The sequence below is a fragment of the Pteronotus mesoamericanus genome, unplaced genomic scaffold, assembly GCF_021234165.1.
Source record: "Pteronotus mesoamericanus isolate MK-2021 breed Mesoamerican mustached bat unplaced genomic scaffold, CSHL_Meso_final contig_20, whole genome shotgun sequence".
NCBI classification, from domain to species: Eukaryota; Metazoa; Chordata; class Mammalia; order Chiroptera; family Mormoopidae; genus Pteronotus; species Pteronotus mesoamericanus.
Genome location: NW_026555085.1, coordinates 56692793 through 56716053, shown reverse-complemented (window position 1 = coordinate 56716053; position 23261 = coordinate 56692793). Strand labels below are relative to the sequence as shown.

The 23261-nt window shown below is 31.9% G+C and overlaps 1 protein-coding gene across 1 annotated transcript in view; it reads left to right on the top strand.

Moving 5' to 3' along the window:
* ASCC3 (activating signal cointegrator 1 complex subunit 3) overlaps positions 1-23261 on the top strand; it is a 314121-nt gene that overhangs the window by 172151 nt on the left and 118709 nt on the right. Inside the window, exons 15-23 of the mRNA XM_054569760.1 lie at positions 585-776; positions 1088-1312; positions 8890-9009; positions 11280-11444; positions 12904-12990; positions 13841-14017; positions 17021-17246; positions 19823-19977; positions 22351-22449. Of these exons, the coding sequence (XP_054425735.1) occupies positions 585-776; positions 1088-1312; positions 8890-9009; positions 11280-11444; positions 12904-12990; positions 13841-14017; positions 17021-17246; positions 19823-19977; positions 22351-22449 (1446 nt within the window). The remainder of the gene's footprint in view (positions 1-584; positions 777-1087; positions 1313-8889; positions 9010-11279; positions 11445-12903; positions 12991-13840; positions 14018-17020; positions 17247-19822; positions 19978-22350; positions 22450-23261) is intronic.

Here is a 23261-nt window from a genome sequence, read left to right as displayed (position 1 = left end):
TGCTCTCTTGGAATGAGGTGGAAGCCACTGAGGTTTATGCTCATCTCAAGAGAATGTGTTTGGAAGGATAGGAAACAGATAATACTGATTGACTGAATGTAAGAACAGGACACCTGCATGAAAAAAACACTTGGTTTTGACATCTTTCCTTTTGGATTTTGCATCATATTAGAGATTATGTATTTTTTAAACAGATAAAATATAATTTTAATAACTTTGTGTAAACCATTATATACTAATACTTAGTAAGACCTTAAGATGCTTAAAAATGCCCCAACTGGTGTGGTTCAGTTGGTTGGGCATTGTCCCCCAAGTGAAAGGTCACTGGTTTAAAGGTTCCTGGTCAAGGCACATGCCCGGGTTGTGGGCCCATTGGTGCCTGATTGGGATGCGTGTGAGAGGCAACCAATCGATGTTTCTCTCCATCTCTCTCCCTCCCTTCCCTTCTCTCTAAAAATAATAAAATCTTTTTTAAAAAATGCTTAAAAATAATTTTATGTTCTTTGATAAGCTCATTCAATAAAAGCTAAATAACAATCACTTTTAAATGCTAAAAACTTTTGTTTTGTTTATACCTACTCTAGGTGCAAAAGTCAAGAAACAGGCAAGTACGAGAATTATTCCCAGATGGTTTTAGTATTCATCATGCAGGAATGCTTCGGCAAGACAGAAATTTGGTTGAAAACTTGTTTTCTAATGGGCATATCAAAGTCCTAGTCTGTACAGCCACATTAGCCTGGGGTGTCAATCTTCCTGCCCATGCTGTTATTATTAAGGTAAGAGCTTACCTTCCTTTGCACATGGATTTGTGATGCCTTGAAACAAACCTGCGGATTAATTTATTTAGAAAAATAGAGCGATATGGCTGCTTCACTGACTTTGAATGTTATTTATATAAGGACAGAATTATTTTCTCTAAAAGAATCTAGTTTATATTTTGAAAATTTAACTCTATCACAGATGATGAAAGGATTAGTTAAAGTACACTTTTGAGATCATGCCATATTTGCCTAATTTCAGTATTCAGCTCATCAGGATTATATTTGTGTGTGTTTATGTTAATTTTTATTAACTTTTCCTCATCCAGGGAACACAAATATATGATGCAAAAAGAGGCTCCTTTGTTGACCTTGGAATATTAGATGTCATGCAGATATTTGGTCGAGCTGGAAGACCACAATTTGACAAATTTGGGGAAGGAACTATCATAACAACACATGATAAACTCAGCCATTACCTCACTTTGCTCACTCAACAAAACCCAATTGAGAGTCAGTTTCTGGAAAGCCTGGCAGATAACCTGAATGCAGAGGTAAGATCTAATGAGTGAAAATTGGCAAAGAATCATTAGCTGTAAGGAAGATCAAGTAAAATAAAGATTGAGTTAGTTGCTGATTTGAAGTATTTAGGATGATAGTTTATTCCTTTAGACAGCCATAAGACAGACCAAACCAAATGGCAATATTGTTGATTAGTTCAGAAATGATAACTGATAGGAACTCATTGCTCAAAGATTATATACTTTTTTAAAGTTGAATTTATTGGAGTGACATTGTTAATAAAATTACATAGGTTTCAGGTGCACAATTCTGTAATATGTTATCTGTATATTGTGTGTTTACCACCCGAAGTTAAATCTCCTTCCTTCACCATTGATTCCCCCTTTTCTTTCTGCCTCCCCTCACAACCCCTTTCCTCTGACATTCACCGTACTGTTCTCAGCGTCTATGAGCCTGTCTTTTTTTCTTTGCTTAATCTCTTTACCCTTCTCACCCAGCCTTTAATCTCCTTCCCTCTGACAGCTGTCAGTCTGTTCTCTGTATCCAAGAGGCTGTGTCCACTTTGTTAGTTTATTTTGGTCATTAGATTCCACATATACATGAAATCATTTGGTACTTGTCTTTCTCTGACTGATTTATTTCACTTGGCATAACACTCTCCAGGTCCATCCATGCTGCCACAAAAGGTAAGATTTCCTTCTTTTTTATAGCTGAATAATATCCCATTGTGTAAAAATACAACAGCTTTTGTATTCACTCATCTCCTGATGGGCACTTGGGCTCTTCCAAATCTTGGATATTGCAAATAACACTGCAATGAACATAGGGGTGCATATATTCTTTTGAATTAGTGTTTTGGGTTTCTTCATATATATTCCCAGAAGTACAATTGCTGGGTCACAAAGCAGTTCCATTTTCAACTTTCTGAGGTAACTTCACGCTGATTCCCCCAGGGGCTGCAGTAGTCTGCTTTCCCACCAACAGTGCACGAGGGTTCCCTTTTCTCCACAGCCTCACCAGCTTTTGTTGTTTGTTGATGTATTGATGACAGCCATTCTGACAGGTATGAGGTGATATCTGATTGTGGGTTTAACTTGCATTTCTCTGGTGATTAGTAACGTTGGACATCTGTGTGTCCTCTTAAGAGGAGTGTCTGTTCAGGTCCTTTGCCATTTCTTAATTAGATTGTTTGGAGGTTTTTTTGGTGTTGATTGAGTTTTATACAGTCCTTCTAAGTTTTGGATATAGTCAATTACTTCTTGACAAAGGAGGCAAAAACATGCAGTGGGGTAAAGATAATCATAATCTTTTCAATGAATGATGTTGGATCAATTGGACAGATATGTACAAAAAAAGTGAAACTAGACCATCTTCTTATACCACACACAAGAATAAATTCAAAATGGATTAAAGACTTAAATATCTGACTCAAAACCATAAAAATCCTAAAAGAAAACATAGGCAGGAAAATCTTGGACATTTCTCGTAGCAATTTTTTTCTGATATATCTCCCTGGACAAGGGAAATAAAAGAAACAAGAAACAAATGGGACTATATCAAACTAAAAACATTTTGAATAGCAAAGGAAATTATCAACAAAATGAAAAAACTGCCCTGACCAGAGTGGCTGAGCTGACTGGGCATCACGCAAAGCCAAAGATCACCAGTTCAGTCCCCGGTCAGGGCACGTGCCTGGGTTAAGACTTCGATCTCCATTCAGGGTGCTTACAAGAGGCAACTGATGGGTGTTTCTCTCCCTCTCTTTCTCCCACGCTTCCCCTCCCTCTAAAATAAATAAGTAAAATCTTTTTTTAAAAAAATGAAAAGACAACCCACAAAATGGAAGAATATATTTGCCAAGACCATATACTTTTTAGATGATGAGATTTTGTTATGTAGCAGAAATCTAACCAAACCTAATGCAAACCAAGGAAACAAATAGCAATTTCAACTAGCATATTTGTATCACACTGGCAAATTATTTTATGAAGTATTTTTAAAGTTTTTACAAAGTTTGTAAAGCTCAGATCATTTGATTAACTTTGTTATACAAAATATGATTGCTCAAGTCTTACAGCGTCTCATGTGGGTATGTGTATATGTGTGTTTTGTGTTAAGATTTAAATAACAGACTCCGGAATCCTAGTTAACTAGTAAACAACTCATAAAATGGATAAACATTCTTAATATAAGAGTTTAGGCATCATACATTCAAATGAGTCTTTACTGTTTTCATGACACTTTTAATTATTGCTGTAGCATTTAATACTTTTTAATTTCTCTATCCTTTTTACTTTTAAAGTTGACTTAAATAATTTTTTAAAGTAGGAAAGATATAAGTATTAAAGAGATAAATAAATGAAATATTTACTATCAAATATTGCTAGTGTGCAGGTCCTATACCAGGTACTTCTTAAACACCTTATGGAAATATTGCTTACGTTCTATTGAACTTAAATAAGTTCAAGTCTTTTTAGAGGATGAAAAACAAACTCACTTTTCAGTCCCTTCTGTTAAGGAGCATATAGTCCAATGGGAGAAAAAGATGGGAAAAAAAAGAACCCCAACAAAATACAGTGATGTTTATAGAAGAATTCAATAGAAGGAGGAAGTACTTTTAGCCCCAGGCTACTGGTAAAGGCTTTGCTTTTGAAGATGTTACAACTTGATCTGGGTTTAGAAGGCTAGATAAGGTTTGGAAGATCTGGTTAGAAGTTAGAACAAGTCATGAAAGATGCTGGTTTCTATTAGTCTAATTACAAGAAAATAGAAAGGATTAGTAAATAAATTTTGCCTCCAAAGAAAATAAAATAGCTCAATCATCATCATCTACTATGATTGCCTGGTTTAAATAATTAGGTCTTTGGTCAACAGTATTCATGATGGAATAATCTATTGTACAAAGATAATAATAACAGCAGTCGCCTGAGGACCTGCTAAATGCCAGAGACTCTGCTGGGTGCTTTTTGTATATTCTCTCTCTCTCAATATTTCTGCTAAGCAGATAGGATTGTCTTCAAAGAGATATGTAACTGACCCATAGGTCATTGAAATACTAATTTTTGGAACTAGTATTTAAACTCAGATCTATGTAACTCCAAAAGTAGTCTTTCCATTACAGCCTAGATGTCTGTTATATTAAAATGTAGTAAGTTAGAGGTGAATACATTTCTCTATATTAACACCTACCATTTGACTTCTTCTAGGACAAGGAATAAACATTGTCCAAGTTGATAGTCATAATTTCTCTGACTTACAATAAAAATCTAGGCTCCTTTATGCAGTTTTTCTAGAAAAAAACATACCAAGGAAAACTACATCTTTATAAACTTAAAACGACTGTCCTTGATAGCTTTTTGTAAGTGGTAAACACAAGGTGGTGAAGTTATTATACAGAAGGCTCAGGTGAGTAAAATCTGCTCCTGTCTTCAAGGAACTCTTCCTCGGGACTCTAAAATACCATCAGTAAAACTATTTGGTCATGTCCTGAGAAATTAAAAATAAATCGTAGTCCATAGATTCACCTCACATTCATAAAGTACTTGTTAAGTATATCATTTTCAGTAAAGCTAACTTTAACCATTAATTCCATTTATTACTATAAATGGCATTCAAATAATGAAATATATACTTTGAAATTTTTAGCTAATATAGTAAAATATAGCCTTTTTTTTTTTCTGTGTATAAAATTTCTTTCTCATATTTTGGTCTACTACAATAGTTCCCAATTAAAGTAAAATTTCTCCTTAAGGAAAGAAACTCCCTTAAATTGTATTTGAGTGTGAAATTAAATTTAGTAATCTGTGGAAATCAGGTGTGAAATTAGTTTACAAAAAGAATGTGTGCTGTGTCCTTAAGGTAATGGATTTTTAAGTCTTTAGAGTCCTAAAATCTTTGCAAGACTCTACAGTGACAGTGATCAACTAAAGGTGTTATGTTAGATTAGCAGTGTTGCTTCTACTAATATCTTGATAATATGAATATCAATTCTAACCATTAGTTTAGAAGAGCCGGAGAAAGTATTATATTAATTTTAATGCAAACATTTTATGAGGCATCTCTGCTGATTGATGCGTAATGGGGCTGACTCTCTAATGCTAATGCCAAAAGGTCACTAATCCCAGCCCTGTATAAAGCTACTTCATTTTACACTGAGAGAAAAAACTGAAGCAAGTTTGAGGCCTATTAAAATTTATTTGGCTGACATTATTGGGTACCTGCTCTGCGCCAGCCCTCTGTAGTCTATTTTAAATTATGTTAGTCTTTCTATATAGCCATACCTATGTTCTTTATATAGAGCGCCTTCCGTCTCTGCAGGACATGGCGCAAACATGTTGTCTTTGCATTTAAGGCCTCCACAGTCTGACCAGCCATCCCAATTCTGGCCCTGGTTACTCTCCAACACGGATCTTCTGCCGTAGACAGGCTCTTATTTACTCACTTGGCCTTTAAAACCTAATTTTCCTGTTTCTAAAATAAGGATAATGGATTTTTGTAAAAATATAACAAATGCCTGTGCCTAGTTGGTATTCAGTGAAATTGTATTACCATTAGCTGACAGTCCCTTGATTCTCAGCCCCATTTACACTTACTGCCAGCATTCACATTTTAGTTGAATAAATAAATGAATGAATGGTAGCATAAATGTTTTTTTCATGTATACATATATATAAAAACTCTTTTAGTAAGAAGTGATGATTATATTTGCTTATTTAGTTTTATATGATTTCAGCTAATTTAAAAAACATACAAGTAAGCAATTAAGATAACTTTAATGACTAAAGTTTAAATAGATGAATTAGATATAAAGTGATACCTTGAGTCTTACCTCTAAATTACCTAAATTGGGGTGGATTTTTTTTTCTCCTTAACAGAGCTTAAAGCTCTATTATGCTATATACTAATAGCATTTTTTAAAAGTTTCACATGTTAGGCATTCTTCTTTAAAAGAATTTTTGAATACATATTATGTGCTAAGCACTGTAGTAGTAGTTTCATATATGTCATCTTAATTAGTTACATGTGCCTCGTCTGCAAGATTAGGGAACTTTCTGAGATGATGAACTATGCTCTGTTTGTTACCATATCCACTGAGCTTTATGTAGTAAGTCTTGTTCTGACTTACTACGTGACTACTGAGATGAATGGATAAATTTCAAATAAATACTGTAAAAAATACTTATTTTACAAAAGGCTCCTATATTAAGTAGCCACTAGGTGACAGCAAATATTTATAGGTAAATTTTAATTTTTGTTACTAGGTGGCATTCTAGAATTAATCTCAAAATATGATCGATGTACCATCATAAATTTTCATTCATTTTCCTTGGTAGTCTGTTTCTTTTTAGTAAACATTTGGAAGATTGCACTATTTGAGCCAGTCTTTAATGCCTACTTTCTCCTTTTTAATCTAATCATTACTGTCAATTGATAACCACTAATATTAATTTGTTGTGTCTGATTTTGAAAATAATAATTTTTTTATAAAAGTTTTCTCCTGTTAAGAGTGACATGGTATTTTAAAATATATATAGGTCATAAGGGAATTTACACAATTTTGACTGTCAAATAATAGAATCACAAATGAGGGACACTATTAAGCTAGTGTCCCTTACCCAAGCAGACTAGAAGATGTTTTTCTTATTTTAAAGTATTTAAGAATTTGTACAAATCCCTCATTGGCTTACATTTAAGTTTTTGTTACGCTGCATTTTGTAGCAAATATTACAGTTCACATTTTAGAAAATGCATATATTTGCCTCTATTATGAATGGTTTAGTCATTTGTAAGTATATTAGTGAAAATTTATTTTTTCCAGCTTTATGGAAATGTAATTGGCATATGTATAAGTTTAAGGCATTGAGTGCAATAGACAAATTGATAAATGTATATATTTTGAAATGTTTACCACAATAGTAAATATATCCTTCACCTCACATAATGATCCTTTTGTTGTTGTTATTATGAGAACATTAAAGCTCTGTTTTCATAGCAACTTTCAAGTACACAATACAGCATTAACCGTAGTCATCATGCTGTACATTAGATCCCCAGAATATGTTCTTTTTATAACTGAAAGTTTGTACACTTTGGCCATCTCCCATTTTCCCCTTCTCCCAGCCGCTTGGCAATCACCATTCTACTCTCTATCTATATGAGTTCTATGTTTTTAGATTTTACATATAAGTGAAATCATCCAGTATTTATCTTTCTTTGTATGACTTTTCTTAGGATAGCATAAATTTAAAAGCCAATAGTCAAATTATGCCTTATCATTTTTTCATTTTTGGTCATTTCTCTATTTAATGGCATAATATGATATAACATTATAATCATACATATAATGCTATAGCTCCTCTTCAACTAACCTTAGCTAAGCATTCACATATTTATTTCAGAAAATTAGGTACACAGAATTTAAAATTATGATATGGAAATGAAACAAATGTAAAGGTTTTTATTTTCTTTAATATTCAGTAATAAAGTAAGAGGCTTTTTTTTTTCCCCTTCTAAAATTTAATTATTTAGGTAGGGAATATCTCTTCCCTTTGGTTAAAGTATTGACAGGTAAAAAAAAATTTTTCAGCTAAAGGTTCAAGAAAAATTATACAGCTATGAAGTTTCACAACTTCAGTGAATTTTTAAATTAAAATGAACACTTTAAATAAAAACAAAATGTCTATGTATAGATACAATGGCTAAGAAAATGTATTTTTAAGAAAACTTTCCATTATCATTCTGTGTTAACATTTTCTAATACTTCTATTCTCTTTATTATACAGATCTTACGTGTTATGTTTTTAAATTAGCTTTTTGTTTTATGAAGTTAATGTGTTACAACTACATTAAAGTGCTATATTAAAATTGTATTTCCTTTTATAATATAATTTAATGTATTAACCAGTGGTTATTATAATTCAAATGTATAAATATCTCCTTTTTTCATAAGCTCCTTTAAGTTTACCAATACAATATTAAAACCATTCCCAATTGCTGCATGTTTCTTAAAGTGAATGTATTATTAATATGTATAAATCCCAATAAAATCCACTTTGTTGTTGCAGGAATGATTGCATTTTCCATTATATTTATATTGTATATTTATACTACCCAACCTGCAAATGGGTATTTTGAGAGGTAAAAGCTAATGTTATGCCCTCTGTTGTGTTGGTAATGATAATACATAAAATCACAATAGACTTAGCAATATTATGATTATGGTGAATTTACATTTAAAATTTCAGTAGTGTGATCACATAAAATGAAACCAAAAGAAGACGGAAGAAAGAAGAAAAATGAATACCAGAATGTTTTTAATGCTATACAGAATTAAACCCCATTTATGGAAAAATAATCAAATGCCATAATATTAAGAAAGTTCAATTTTGGAAAACAGCATTTCTAATGTACTGTTTTCAATTAAATGAGGCAGGACTGATTTTTAATTAATTGGAGAAGTGTCATGCCCAATAATTATTCTATACCTTTTAATTATAGCATAGTGGTGATGTGTTTTAAAAACTTAATTTTTGACAATTAAGTTTTGATGTACTGTTTATATTCAAGTTTAATGGGTTAGTTTAATTTCTGTTATATTTTTGATTTGCAGATTGCTCTGGGAACAGTTACTAATGTGGAAGAAGCAGTGAAGTGGATAAGTTACACTTATCTTTATGTACGGATGAGAGCAAATCCATTAGTATATGGCATCAGTCACAAGGCTTATCAGGTAGAAAACTCATCTGTAAATAAAAGAAATCAAGCCTTCCTTTTAGTTCTGTAATCCTTTCATGGTATGAGGATAAATATTTGCTACTCCTGCCTCATCTGAAAAGAGTTAGGTAGCTGGAAGAAAAACAAAGAGCTTTAACCTTTTTTAGAAAATACTAAGGAAAATTAAATTTGCCCTCTGCAATTATTCCACTTTATTTATAGTATCTCTTGTACCAGACATACTATAAATATATCTGAATAATACATTGGAGTTATTATCTTTAATAGTTTGGAGGTTGGGATCAGTTCTGTGCACAAAGACTTAAGAATGAGATGCATGTGGTAGCAGCTGTTCTTATGAGCCCTACAGTTGTGTGGTCCACATGGCTTACAGATTCTGTGAGATCTTGTCTTTTCTTTGGAACTCTGCTTTATACACTGTAAATGCTTCCTAATTACAGATATATTCCAGTTGTTCTCTAATGAAAACATTATTTCACGATCATCATATGGAAATTCACTTGTGTTAAGTAAAAATTAGCAAAGAAACAATTCAACTTAGAATTATAGTTTTCCTATAATAACAATAACTTAGTTTTTATTTATATTCTTTTAAAGCAGTGCCAATCTTGCTTTTTTTTTAAATTTTCCTTTTCCTTTACAGTAGATGTGACCATGGAAAAATTGAAACTTAAGATCTGGGGGTGGGGGAAGAAAAGTAACAGCAGCAACTAGTTCTGAAGCTGCTAACATGAAATCATTGTTTTTATACTTATGTGTACTGTAATTGGAATTCAGCTACCTTTCTTCTCCAATCAAATATATGCAGTTCTTCAAATGGATAACTTCTTCTACAGCCAGATTATTCTCAGCTTTAAAATATAGGTGCATTATAACATGTAAGCCTCAAAAATTTTAAAGAATATGATACTAGCTGTTCTGATAACCAATACAGGCTTTGTGAAAATAGTCAGTGGCACTATTAAAATATACTGAAGGGGGGGTAAAATAAAACAAAATATAACATGTATTTTCATAGACTAAGCCATCTCAATTCTTGGCACAACATAAACACATCAATTGATTTTTAAGTACTAGATTAATATCATCAGTCATTTTTTGTATAATTTTCCAGTATAAGGAAAGTGGATTTTTTTCTTCTGAGATACATGGTTTTACTGCCTTCACAATTCAGAGAACCTTACCTTTCTACTCGTTTAACTTATGTTTTCATTTTATTACTCAATATGAATTTGTAACCACAATACTCATAAATTAACACAGATCATCCAGCTTAACATATTTTAAATGGTTTGTAATATGTGATTAATAAAATGGTTTCATTAGACTGGACGCATGTAGTGTACCAGTTGTAGCAAATACTTAAGACTTTGTATTTGCTAATATAATTCTTGACTCTGCCTTACTTCCTTAGAGTACATTTTTATTTTACCTCATTTTTCTGATTTTTAAATTTATTTTAGTTGTATACCCTTTGAAGTTCACATTCTACTTTATTGCTCATGACCAGAGAGTGATCTTTAGGACCTTGCTTGTGTGCATGTTACTTTCTCATGTAGTAACAAGAATATTTGTTAATAAATGTTCTTTGTACTAGGAAAAAGACTGATATAATAGTTTCTAAACTATTTAAAACTTGTTATTGCTTTATTTTACTCTTTGCTTCTATTATTATTATTATTATTATTATTATTATTATTATTATTATTATTGGGAAAAATGGGTTTTCCCGTCAGCACTTATGAAAACTACTAGAACCCTAAAACCTTACTTTTGAAAGGATAACTTTTTATTTATTTTTGTATACTTTGACAGAGGAAAGCATCCTCACTATCATTTTTCCATTTATACTGATAAAATAAGAACATGGTTTGATATTTTAATATCCCTGTTTACTTTTAAGTATGGGAGGGAGAAGACATTTTTTTCTTATAGCTGATTTCTAATTTTTAGAATCTTAAAGATTAAGACCATGTAAGAATTTTAGATTGAAGATAATATCCAGATTGATAATTTTAATGAATTTTATAGCTATAATCTATTCAAATCAAATAAATTTTGGTTTATTTGATGTATTTAATGAATAAAATAGTTTTTAGTTATGTCCTAAATTTATAATACATACTTCTTTAAAATTGTAATAAAAAAGTTTATTCTAACTAAAACAAAAATGTTAGTTTTCATAAACAGGTATATGTAACTCTAAAGAAAATGATGATTATCTAAAGAAATACTGAAGTGTTTATATATATTTCTTCCCCATAGATTGACCCGACACTAGCGAAGCATCGGGAACAGTTGGTCATTGAAGTTGGACGAAAACTAGACAAAGCTAGGATGATTCGTTTTGAGGAACGAACGGGATATTTTTCCTCTACTGATTTGGGTAGAACTGCCAGCCACTACTATATTAAATACAACACCATTGAGGTATTAAACTGAATGGAACAAATACAATAGTATGCTTACTATGTAATGCAGATATTTTTTAGATGTGCAAATAGAGGATTAATGCACAATAATGCAAGTTGTTATTAGAACAGAATGCTTTTAACACAGTGAATTCAATAGCATATACTCAGTAAAGACAAGAAAAAAATAAGACTTTAAATATTAAGGACCCCTTGCCATCTTGTTCAATAAATATATCCCAAGCAGGAGATACACTGAAGCTGATACAGCTGAGCATGTTGGTGAGACCTATGGAATGAATGCCCAAATAATTTTAACTGGGAAGTGATGGCTTAATGATATCTTTGAATACAAAGTTGAAAAATAATTGAAAGTCATTGATAAACACTGACTAAAGAAGAATTAGAAAAAGTATTAGAATTGTAAATGTAATTTTGACTACATAATTGTAACCTTGCTTGTTGCCATTTGACACAATGTTATGTAAGACTAGACCAGGTGCTACTATAATATTTACACGTTAAAGAATACGTGTGTGTCTTTATGTATGTTTATATGCATATGTATGTACATATATATGTTAATGCACAGGAATACTGAACAGTGATCACCTGTGGGGAATGGACTTAACTTTGAAAAGAGAGGCACGGGTTAAGATGAATTTTTACTTTTTATTCTTAGAGAAAGTTGGATTTTTTAAATTTTATTCATTTTTATTTTTGTATTTAAAATTATTTTTCAATCACAGTGTTAATAGAAATCACTAAAGTGAAATTGCTTCATAAATATGAAAAGCTAGGTCTATGTGAAATCTAAGTTTTGTACTTACTTGACATGTGCTTATGCCTTTAACATCCATCCATTTTGTCCACTAAGTAACCTTTCCCATTAATCCACCTGATAATGTGTTGGTGTCAGACTACATCCTAAACTTGTTTGCCACTCTCTTTCGGAAATTGTGCCTTTATTCAGCTTTCTTTTTATTCTATGTGGCCTTTTACTGATTTTTTTCTTCCCATTTTCCTGAATTTCTATATGCCTTCATTAGTAATATTGTAGCATTGTCACCAAAATCTTCAGGTTACATCTTTTTAGTTATTCCTCTCTGAATTTCATAAGATGCATTGTTAATTTAAATTTGGTGAATGGTAGATTTCCATATGCCTATTTTGAAAATAAGCCAAAATCATAATTCTATGCTGAACATTTTTTTTAGATATTAATGTAGGTTTGTTAAGTGATTTATTGCCCTTTTTGTTTCTAAAGAAGGGTCTTCTCTAGCTAACTCTATTTTAGGAATACTTTTTAGTGTCTGATAAATAAGCAGTGATTTGGAATAGTATGCCACAGACATCATAACTCTGTATTGTCAAGGCTCAAATGTTCTCTAAGAGTGTGTGATTTACAGTCATGTTTTTAATTTAAAATATTTTATTGGACCTTCTATTTTAATCACATATAACACTTACCTTGGTAGACCTTCAATGAACTCTTCGATGCTCACAAAACAGAAAGTGATATCCTTGCTATAGTCTCCAAAGCTGAAGAATTTGAGCAAATCAAGGTAAGATTACTTGAAGCTTGAATCAAATGCATATAACATATGTATTCATTCATTTATAAAAGCTAATAAGTAATTGTATTGTTATCCCTGATATTTTGTGAGCTGTATGGCACTTCACATTTGCAGTACCAGCAATGTTCTTCCATTTTATCAACAATGGCCATTATCCTAGATTATATTATGTCATACCTGCCATCATTCTTTGCTCTCTACTGCAAATCAAATGTAATTTAAGTAGGTTTTCAAATAATGAAACTATCGGAGAATATAATATGTAGATTTTGGTTTATTTGCAATATGAAGTTCACTAAAGAAAATATGAAGGACATGTAAGATTCAAACTTAGATCTGAATATTTCTGTACCCATATTATAGTATAATCTTATTAACAGTGAAAACTCTAATACTTTGAATCATAGTACTTCAGAGCTTTAAGCTATGAATGTGTTATACCATATAAAAATATATGACTCTAATGAATGCATTTGGAGATAAATCAAGTTTGTCCTAATCCGTTTGGGCAGAGGTTTTACTCTGGTCAAATAAAATGTGCAGTCTCATCAAATGAAAGATGGTGAGGTCAGAGGATTTAATTTTTGTGGCATATCAAATTTTTATATGTCAATGGCAACTTTAATATTGGTGATGAATAAGAAAATGTAATTGTGTCAACCTCAAGATAATTTCTTATTTTATGTTATTAGCTACCTGAAAACAGTTACTGTTATTTTAGCATATAAAGGAAAATACAAATGGAAACTGCTTTTTAAACTTGAAATGTGGTTTTACTTCAATGAAAAACTTCAGTAAATAAGCCCAAATAATCCTATAAAAACATTGATCCTTCCAGGTCAGAGAAGAGGAAATAGAGGAGTTAGAAGCCTTATTAAGCAATTTCTGTGAACTCTCAGCTCCTGGGGGTGTAGAGAACAGTTATGGGAAAATAAATATCCTGCTTCAAACTTATATCAGCCGAGGTGAGATGGACAGTTTCTCCCTTATATCAGATTCTGCATATGTTGCACAGGTAAGAATATTACTCTCTTCCCATTTTTTCTCTCTTGTTTACTTTTAGAGACTCAATGAATTACTTCATCCTATCAGATTACTATTTTATCCTAGAACTGGTTCTGTTTAATTTGTACATCTTTTATGCCATCTAAGCTATTAGATTAGGAATGGAGGTAGAATCTGGTGGTTAGTTTGGCTCTTTAATATTGCTGTTATTTTTATTTTAGAGTTTAAAGTTCTCAATATCTGATTTATTTTACTTTAAATGATAATGTTTATTTCTTTTGCTTACAAAAGGCAATAATACAAGAAATTTTAAGGAAAAAAAGCAAAGATTGTGGGACCATTATACCTTTCCCCAACCATTAGAAATATAAACAAAGATTTTTATTAGTAAATAAGGCTTTCTAAATATACCTCAGACCATATGTTTAGTATAAGGTTCTGGTTAAAAAAATTATTTCTTCTCTACTGTTGATACTTAAAAATTGAGGACTGAAAGAAAATTATTCTCTAAATTACAGCTTATTTAATGTATAATAATACCGTATTTGAAAAATACCGTAGTATAAAACGTCATAATGTTTATGTGTTTATATTTAAGGTCCATGTAAAGAGTTGGGTTTTTTTTGTATTATTTACCTTTCAAATGAGAGGTTTCCTTTACAGACATGTTTTTTAAAAAACATACTTTAGTTTAAAAGAATACCATTTTCATTATTTTTTATTGAATAATTCCTCTTCTACATTAAGGAGAAATAAAAGCTTAATCGATATACATCTTAGGTTTATAATTTTGCTCAGGGACTTAATATACAAAATATATTTTTGTATTAAATTAATATAAACTGCCATGAATACCAAGTAATGCTTTGATACCACTATAAACATGAAATATTTACAAACATGAACCAAGATGTATTGGCAAATAATTTGAATGAATACAGTAACTTAATTAATGTAACTAAGACACCAGGTGATTTGGAAACTTTTTTTTCCTTTTTGCATCTTGAATAAGATGTTTCCGTCACAGAAAATCTTTATATATTCTGTAAACCCCATAGCTTTATAGTAACCATTGTTTCTAACTTCTTGTTTTTCTAAAAAATAATACAATATTTATTTTCTTATGATTTTACGTTGAAATAGTTAATGATTTAACTAAAATGTAAAGCTTTACTAGATTCTAGATGAGAAATCTACCCACATTTCTGCTTATTTATGCTTTAAAATTATGAAGATATTATCAGAGACTGATATACAAATTGCTTTACAATATAGTATTTACCGTTTCTTCATCATTGGTACCCAGAAAGTCAGTATCAGAACATCAAGGATATATTTCAAAGCATCCCTGGTTTTCTTCAATAGCTATTATGGGTTTATCATCCTTGAATTTATAAATAAATGATTATTGAGTTTATTTATATTTTAAGTTTAGGCCGTCAGTAGTTCCCCAAGCACTTCCTCGGCTCTGTAAAATGGTACTGCTCTATTTCTTTAACTCCATTCTCTCAGCTCCTAAGAAAAATCCTTGGCTCAAGTATCCTATGATTTTATTTTAGAAAGCCGAGATTTATCCCTATAAACTGTACGTGTCAGAGACTTGGATCATTATTCCCACACAATTTATATCATTCTAGATAGAATGTCTTGTTTGTATCCTGTCACATGGGATTTTCCCTTCCATTTCTTTTTAGCTTCAAGGAAACAACTGTGGGTTCTGAGTTAAAAACAAATTACATACTTTCAAACACAGTGGGAAAATTAGTTTGGCAGTTTTTTACAAGAGTAACAGGAATAGTGATTTAAAAAACCTATTTGATAGATGTAATAATCAAAATGTTCATTTTATTTATCATTCTCTGGGTCTAGTAAGAGCCATCTTATTGTTTTTAATGGATATCAGAACTTTCCTCATAGCTCTAAATACCATATTTTTTTTCTAACACTGAACAAAATAGTTGATTTGTTAAAAGACAAATACACATTTCATGTAAAATGTAAAATTGAGGTCCATAACTTCTACCATCATAGTTTCAAGCTGGATCATCTGCTTGCTATTTAAAATCTGTACTTTTTCATCTTTTATGATGTTAATCAGATTTAACATTCTTTATTTTGAAGTACAGATATCATTAGATACTATAAAATGTCTCCAAGTTCATGATTTTAAAAACAATCTTCAATAAAACAATCTGCAATGTTAATGATAGAAGGAAGGAGGCAAAACAAATAGCAACTAACTGTGGAGATGGGGAAAATGTCTTTAATCATTATAACTTTCTATATGTCTGTTGATGAGATTATTTTCAGACCACTGAATTTAAAATATTGGGCTTAAGTTTAGAATTGTTTCGATCTGGCTTTGAAGAGATACTCTGATGCCAACTGTGTGACCTTGCTCAGATTATTAACCTCACCAAGCTTCAGTATCTTTATCTATAAAATTATAATAGCAGGACCAATCAAATGCAGTTGTTATAAAGAGTAAATGAGGTAATATATGTAAAGCAGTTAATATACTGCTTAGTTTATAGGGAGTCATTAACATAGGTAGCTGTACTTATATTTACTTCGTCACCCTCCTCTCACTAATTTTTCTCCCTGACTATATCCCAGAGTCTTCCTTATTTCTCTAAGTAGCCTTGTAAGTTTAATCATCTCACTATACTAGGCTATTATATTCCAGATGGCCTCCACAGCCCCCTAAATGCGTCGAGTGCCTTTTGTCTCTTCCTGCTTCGTTAGTATTTAGGGGGTAAGGGTGGAGCTTCCTGAGAACTTGGAAATAAGACTACCTTCTGAAAGTTAAACAGGCTAACTTCCACATATATACGAAGGAGGTGGTTATTATTGTGTATGAAAATAATTAGGTATATATGAGAATAGATGTTGCCCACAATTAAAGGATGCATCTTGACATACTTCTTTTGAAACTGAGTCTGAATAATAAATGTATTGACAGGTTTAAAAGCCCATGTTATCTAACCAGCAGTCTCCCCTTTTTATTCTTCAGAATGCAGCTAGAATTGTCCGTGCTCTCTTTGAAATTGCTCTGCGAAAACGTTGGCCTGCCATGACCTACAGGCTCCTGAATCTTAGTAAAGTCATTGACAAGCGGCTCTGGGGTTGGGCTAGCCCTTTGAGACAGTTTTCAGTCTTACCACCACACATTCTAACAAGATTAGAAGAGAAAAATCTTACTGTGGATAAGCTAAAAGACATGAGGAAAGATGAAATCGGTAAGAAGGAAGCAAAAGTGTTTTAATATGTTGTTCTGTGCATTTGAAATATTTTACTAGATGTAAAAAGAAAGTATTGTGAATTTTCACATTACTTAAGATAAATTATCCTTTTTATGAAATTTATTTTATTTTATTTTTCAGATCCTCAAATCACATGGTTTTTTTTTAGTAAATGTAAAATGCACAGTGAGGAGCAAGGTGAAAGCAGTGGAGGGGCCAACATATTTAGCATTAGATTCAAATTGGATGGGGGTTCACACAGCCTGAATTCTGGGTAATGCACTGGGCATCTGTCCTGTCAAACTGAAGCCTCCTGAGTACTACGTGCCTCGGTGTCTCCTGGTATTTAGTACTCATTTGGTTCTTCCCTCCCTTTCTACCTCAGCTCACAAAAAATAGATTCTACTTACCAGTGTCTAATTTGTTGCACTCACTTATCCATGTGGAATGCATGAGAGTTCTACCCATCCCACCTTCTTTCTTTTTCTTATCTTTTTTATTTTGTTTTCTTTTTTATTTTATTTTATTTTTTTTTTTACTTTTAATCTTTATTGTGTTTTTTAATATAACCTTTTAGCCTCCTTATACTCCCTTCCCCCTCCAGCAATCACTACACTGTTGGCCATGCCAATGAGCAGAGCAAGTGTCCATCAGTAGATGAGTGGATAAAACAACTATGGGACACTTACACAACAGAATACTACTCGGCTATAAAAAAGAAGAAAATTTTACCCTTTGCAGCAGTATGGATAAATCTGGAAAACATTGTACTAAGTGAAATAAGCCAGTCAGAGAAAGACAAGTACCATATGATTTCACTAATATGTGGAATCTAATGAACAAACAAGGAAAATGGGGACAGACTCATAGGGCAGCGGGGGGTGAAATTAGGGGGTGGAGGGTTTGTGTATGAAAATTTTTTTCATTTATCTAAATTCTAATAGAAGTTCCTCCAAATTTTATGGAGTTTAGGTTGTCACACCATTGAGTGTTTTACATATAGAATGATGTGATGAAAATTAGTCAAAAAAGATTTATCCTCAATTTATTTCTTAATATTTAATTCATTTCAAATTATTTCGTTATGTATATCAGCTGTATCACAGCAAAAAATTAAATGTCACTAAATTCTGCATTTCTTCAGAGTTTCTAAATGAACTTCATCATTACACACAGATGCATCTTTAAACTCCATTGTCACCATTGTTATCAGGCCAAATAGCATTTGGCCTTTTGCTTTTTTCACATAGTATTGAAAAAATATTTTGTATATATATTTTCATGTACATTAACATTTAATTGAACAAATATATAATCCTTTGACTGGGTAATATTTCAGATTCTAAATGAGTAGGTACTCCACGTGAAGAGAGTCGGGCTGAAGAAAAGTAAGAAGGAGGATTGCTGCTAGCTAAAGATCCAAAGATGTGAAGAGAGGCTGAGATAGTTATTTCACTTGTAGTGAGAAGAATACATCTAAGACAGAAGGGAAGCATCAGTATGAATAAAGAGAAATTAAAGATATTAACTGTAAAAGTTGAGAGTATTCACAATGGGTTAACATGTATAAATTTTTTTTGGAAGTATACCATTTCTTTTTTTTAATTGTTGTTCAGTTACAGTTGTCCCCATTTATCTCCCAGTTGCTCTCCCCTGCCCCAACCAACCCCACTCTCAAAGACAGTCCCCACCCCATTGTCCTTGTCCATGAGTCCTTTGTACATGTTCCTTGACTTGTAAATGTTTTATCAAAATAAGGAAGAATGCTTTAGTTTCAAATTTGGATGAATATAAAACATTTGATTCATTCACAACTGTTCTTTAAAAAATATTATTATGAAGAGCCAAGACATATAAGAAATATTGATACTATAACACAAAAGGTAAACTGTAATTGAAAAATAAAATTAAATATGCATATGTAATATATATATATGTAACCTATTCCCACTTAGTTACTTGGACTAGAGTAGGAAAATGTTTATAGTAAGTCACATTTATCTGTGACTCCCCACCCCACCCTGGGCCTCACCTACGTATCTCTATCTTAGAATCTGATAATTTATGAAAAATATGTGTAGTGGTTAATGTGGTTAATTTTGTGCCAGATTGACCATATTTAATATTTTATCTTTGTTTTTTGGAAATGGGTATGGATGGATGAGTTGTTTTATTATTAAAGCATTTCCCATCATGGCTATAAAGTTCTGAAATAGACCTTGAATAAATTAATGGCTATTTTCAAAAAACACTAAATATTTTTATAATGTGTCATAAACTAACTAGAAGAAAAGAAAAACCGTTTATAGTAGTTCTAGTAAGTCTCAGTAATTTTAAGAACTCTATTAATAGCTGAAGAAACCTTGATACTGGTTTTCAGAGCTATGAATTGCTAATTCAAGTTAACTATTACAAAATATTCAAACATGCCAGGTCAAGAATGTCAGCTATTCTACGTAGCAAATCATAAAACAAGCAATAAAATCACCTTCTCTGAAATCCTATTTACAAGTCAGATTATATTGCTTTTATTCTGTTGGACACGTTTCTTCTATGTGATGTTTTCCTTGCAGGTCACATGCTGCATCATGTGAATATTGGACTCAAGGTCAAACAATGTGTTCATCAGATTCCTTCTGTTACAATGGAAGCTTCCATTCAGCCCATCACACGGACTGTACTCCGAGTGACACTCAGTGTCTGTGCTGATTTCACGTGGAATGATCAGGTAGAAAAGGAAAATGTCTATCTCAATGTTAAGCAAAAATGTCTCTGCTGCAGCTTCAATTGTACCTCCTTACATCTGTCCTTAAGGCATTTAGAAAATTCTCTCAAAAATATATATTAAAGAGTCATTTAAAACATTGTAATAATTATTTATTCTCATCATCGAGAAGAATGTGTGGTATAATATATTAATATGTTAACCATGAGACCTCTTCAGAACATCTAGGTCACCTAAAATCTCAACATTGAACAATCATTTAGTGAATTCAACTGCATTAGGCCTTTGCTTAATTCTATCTTCTTTCATTTTTCTCTGTTGTCTTCGTTTTTTCCATCTCTAATACTGTCATCTTGGCCTACTAAAAACTCAAGATTCTCCATATTGAAGGAGCCCTTTTTATATCCTTATATTATCATTCTCTTCTTTAACATTACATTGGACTTGTACAAAGAGCATTCTGTATTTCCTCCTGGTCACCTGCTTCTTTCCTGCTGAGACTACTACTTCAATCAAGGATCACCAAAGACTGACTGGTTGCCATAATAGATGGCTTTTTCATAGTTACATTCTTTACCTAAGTGAACATTCAGCACTATACATAGTCCTTGAAAATGTCCTCCTTGGCTCCCATCACTTTCCCACTTCTGTTTTTACCCCTTCTTCTGTTCTTTCTTAATACCTTTGATGTTTTTATATACATGTGAAGAAAGATCCATGGATTCTCTTCTTCAATCAATATTTCTTAAGGTCTATTTTTGTACCAGTTACTATGTAGAGAGTACAGTAGAGTTATAGATATGCAAATAAGATTCACTCCTTTCTTTCAAGAAGCCAGTGAGGGAAGACAAGTAAATCAGTAATTGTAGTATAGGAATATTTACTTTACATGTTTACTATAAGGTCTAGTTAAGTGGATACAAATACCTTCTGATTTATATGACATTAGTATATCTTTAATGTAAATGAATTTTATTAAAAACATGCTCTAAAATTACACAGCCATAGTCCTTACCCAAATCTACCATGGTCTTAAAGTGATATAACCTTTAATTTCTTCAGTTTCCTCATCTGTAAACATTATACTAATAATTATCTTTCTCATAGAATTTCTGTGAGGACCAGATGATGTAAAATTATATTTAATATTTAAATCAAAAGTTAAATATAAAATTATAGTTAACCATAAACTCATTTTTCAAGTTTTATGTTTAATAGAATGTTTTTGAAATGCATAAAAGTTTCATATTTTTTTTACCTAGTTTTCTTCTTTCAGTATCCACAATAAGTCTCTCACAATTTGGTTTAATTCACCAGTAAAAAGAGGAGTATTTAATTGTTTTTATAATTAACTCTCTTAGTTAGAATGCTCTTGGCTGTAAGAATAAAATACATGACTCCCTCAAACTGTTAAACAAGAAAACACATTATCTTTCACAATAAAATGTCTACAAGTAGAATAGGCCCTAAAGATGACTGAGTCTTCTGTTTCACCGTATCATTCAGGGCTCAGGATCTTTGCCTCCTTTTGTTCTCCTGACACTGTTAGTCTCTTGTCAAATGTTTTCATACTTTTCTGTTCATATTTAAAGAGAGAGGGGAATGCCCCATTGCACCAGCCCAAAGCAAGGGCTGTAAGACCTCTTCTTTAGTCTAATTGGGCCATTATTGGTCATGTGCCTGTCCTTTACCACAACTTGTTGGGGGCGGGGGCAAGGGGTGGTGCCATAGCTGATTGACTTGTTCTAATCAAAACTATTCTAGGAAATGAGGTCACCTTCTCCTGAGTCACTTGAAAGAGAGATGAATACTGAGTAAGGCTGGGCTTTGTTAGGGAAAAAGGAGGGGAAAAAGAACTAATACACAAAAGATGGTATTTAATTTATCCAATGGAATATGACTTGTCTATAAAAAGAAATGAAGTACTGATGTGTACTATAATAGGAATTATCTTGAAAACATTATAGAAAGTAAAGGAAGCCAAGTTGTAAAACCACATATTAGCTGATTCCCTATAAAATGACCACATATTAAATGATTTATATGCAATGTCCAGAATAAACAGATCTATAGAGAAAAAAAAGCAGATTATGGATGTCAAGGGTTGGAAGTTGGGGGAATGGGGAAAGATAGGTAGTAACTGATAATGGGTACAAGTTTTCTTTTTAGGACGATGAAAATGTTCTAAAATTAGATTATAGAGATGATTGTACAACTTTGTAAATATATTAAAACCATTGAACTCTATAACTTAAATGTAAACTTTGATATATCAATAAAGCTGATAAAAACAGTAGGTGCTGGATATACAAACAACAGTATTTTCCTTACTTGAGTCAAAATATACATAGTATAAGGATACTGTTTTTCTTCTAGGTCCATGGGACAGTAGGAGAACCCTGGTGGATTTGGGTAGAAGATCCTTCAAATGATCATATTTATCATTCAGAGTATTTTCTAGTTCTTAAAAAACAGGTAAATATTTATGTATGGCTATATGCTTATGTTGCTATTATAAATAGAAAATATAAACTAATAATTTCTGCTTTTACTTATTCTCTATAATTTCTAATTTCATTAAAGCTTTTTCAAGTTTCTGTGTGATTTTAAACGAAAACAAATGTTACAGTATTGATATATTCAATCTGATCTTAGTTTGAGAAGTTGAATTATAATCTTTATCATTGTTTAAAGCATGGCTTCCAGAAGGATGGAATATGTCAAATAGGTGGGATAAATAATATAAAAATAAATTAAATTAAATAAATAGGAAATAACAAACTTTAGGTGCTACATAATTACCACTGTACTAAATAGTATTGAGTCACATTGTGATTTTTTAAAAAATTTTAAATGCAAAAACAGCTTTATTTAAATAACTACCGTGGCAAAAAGATTGGAGAAAGGGCGGGGGATGAAAGTCCAAAAAGGCAGGAGACACATAGTACAGCAGTCCCCAACCATTTTGGCACCAGGGACGAGTTTTGTGGAAGACAGTTTTTACTGGAGTGGGGACAGGGGAAGGATGGAGGGGGGATGATTCAAGCCCATCACAGTCAAGCCCCGCTCCTGCTGTGGAGGGGGTGGGGAAAACCCCCCTGACATGATAGAGTGAGAGTCTTAAATGGGTCCATCAATTCATTTCCTTACAAAAGGCAAAAGATAAGTTTCAAATTAACATTTCACAACTCTCACTATTCAGATATAATTTAAAAACAATAATTATCACATAAGGCGTTCCTTTTAAAATTCTCCATAAATCCCAAAAGACTCAGTTTGATTCTAGA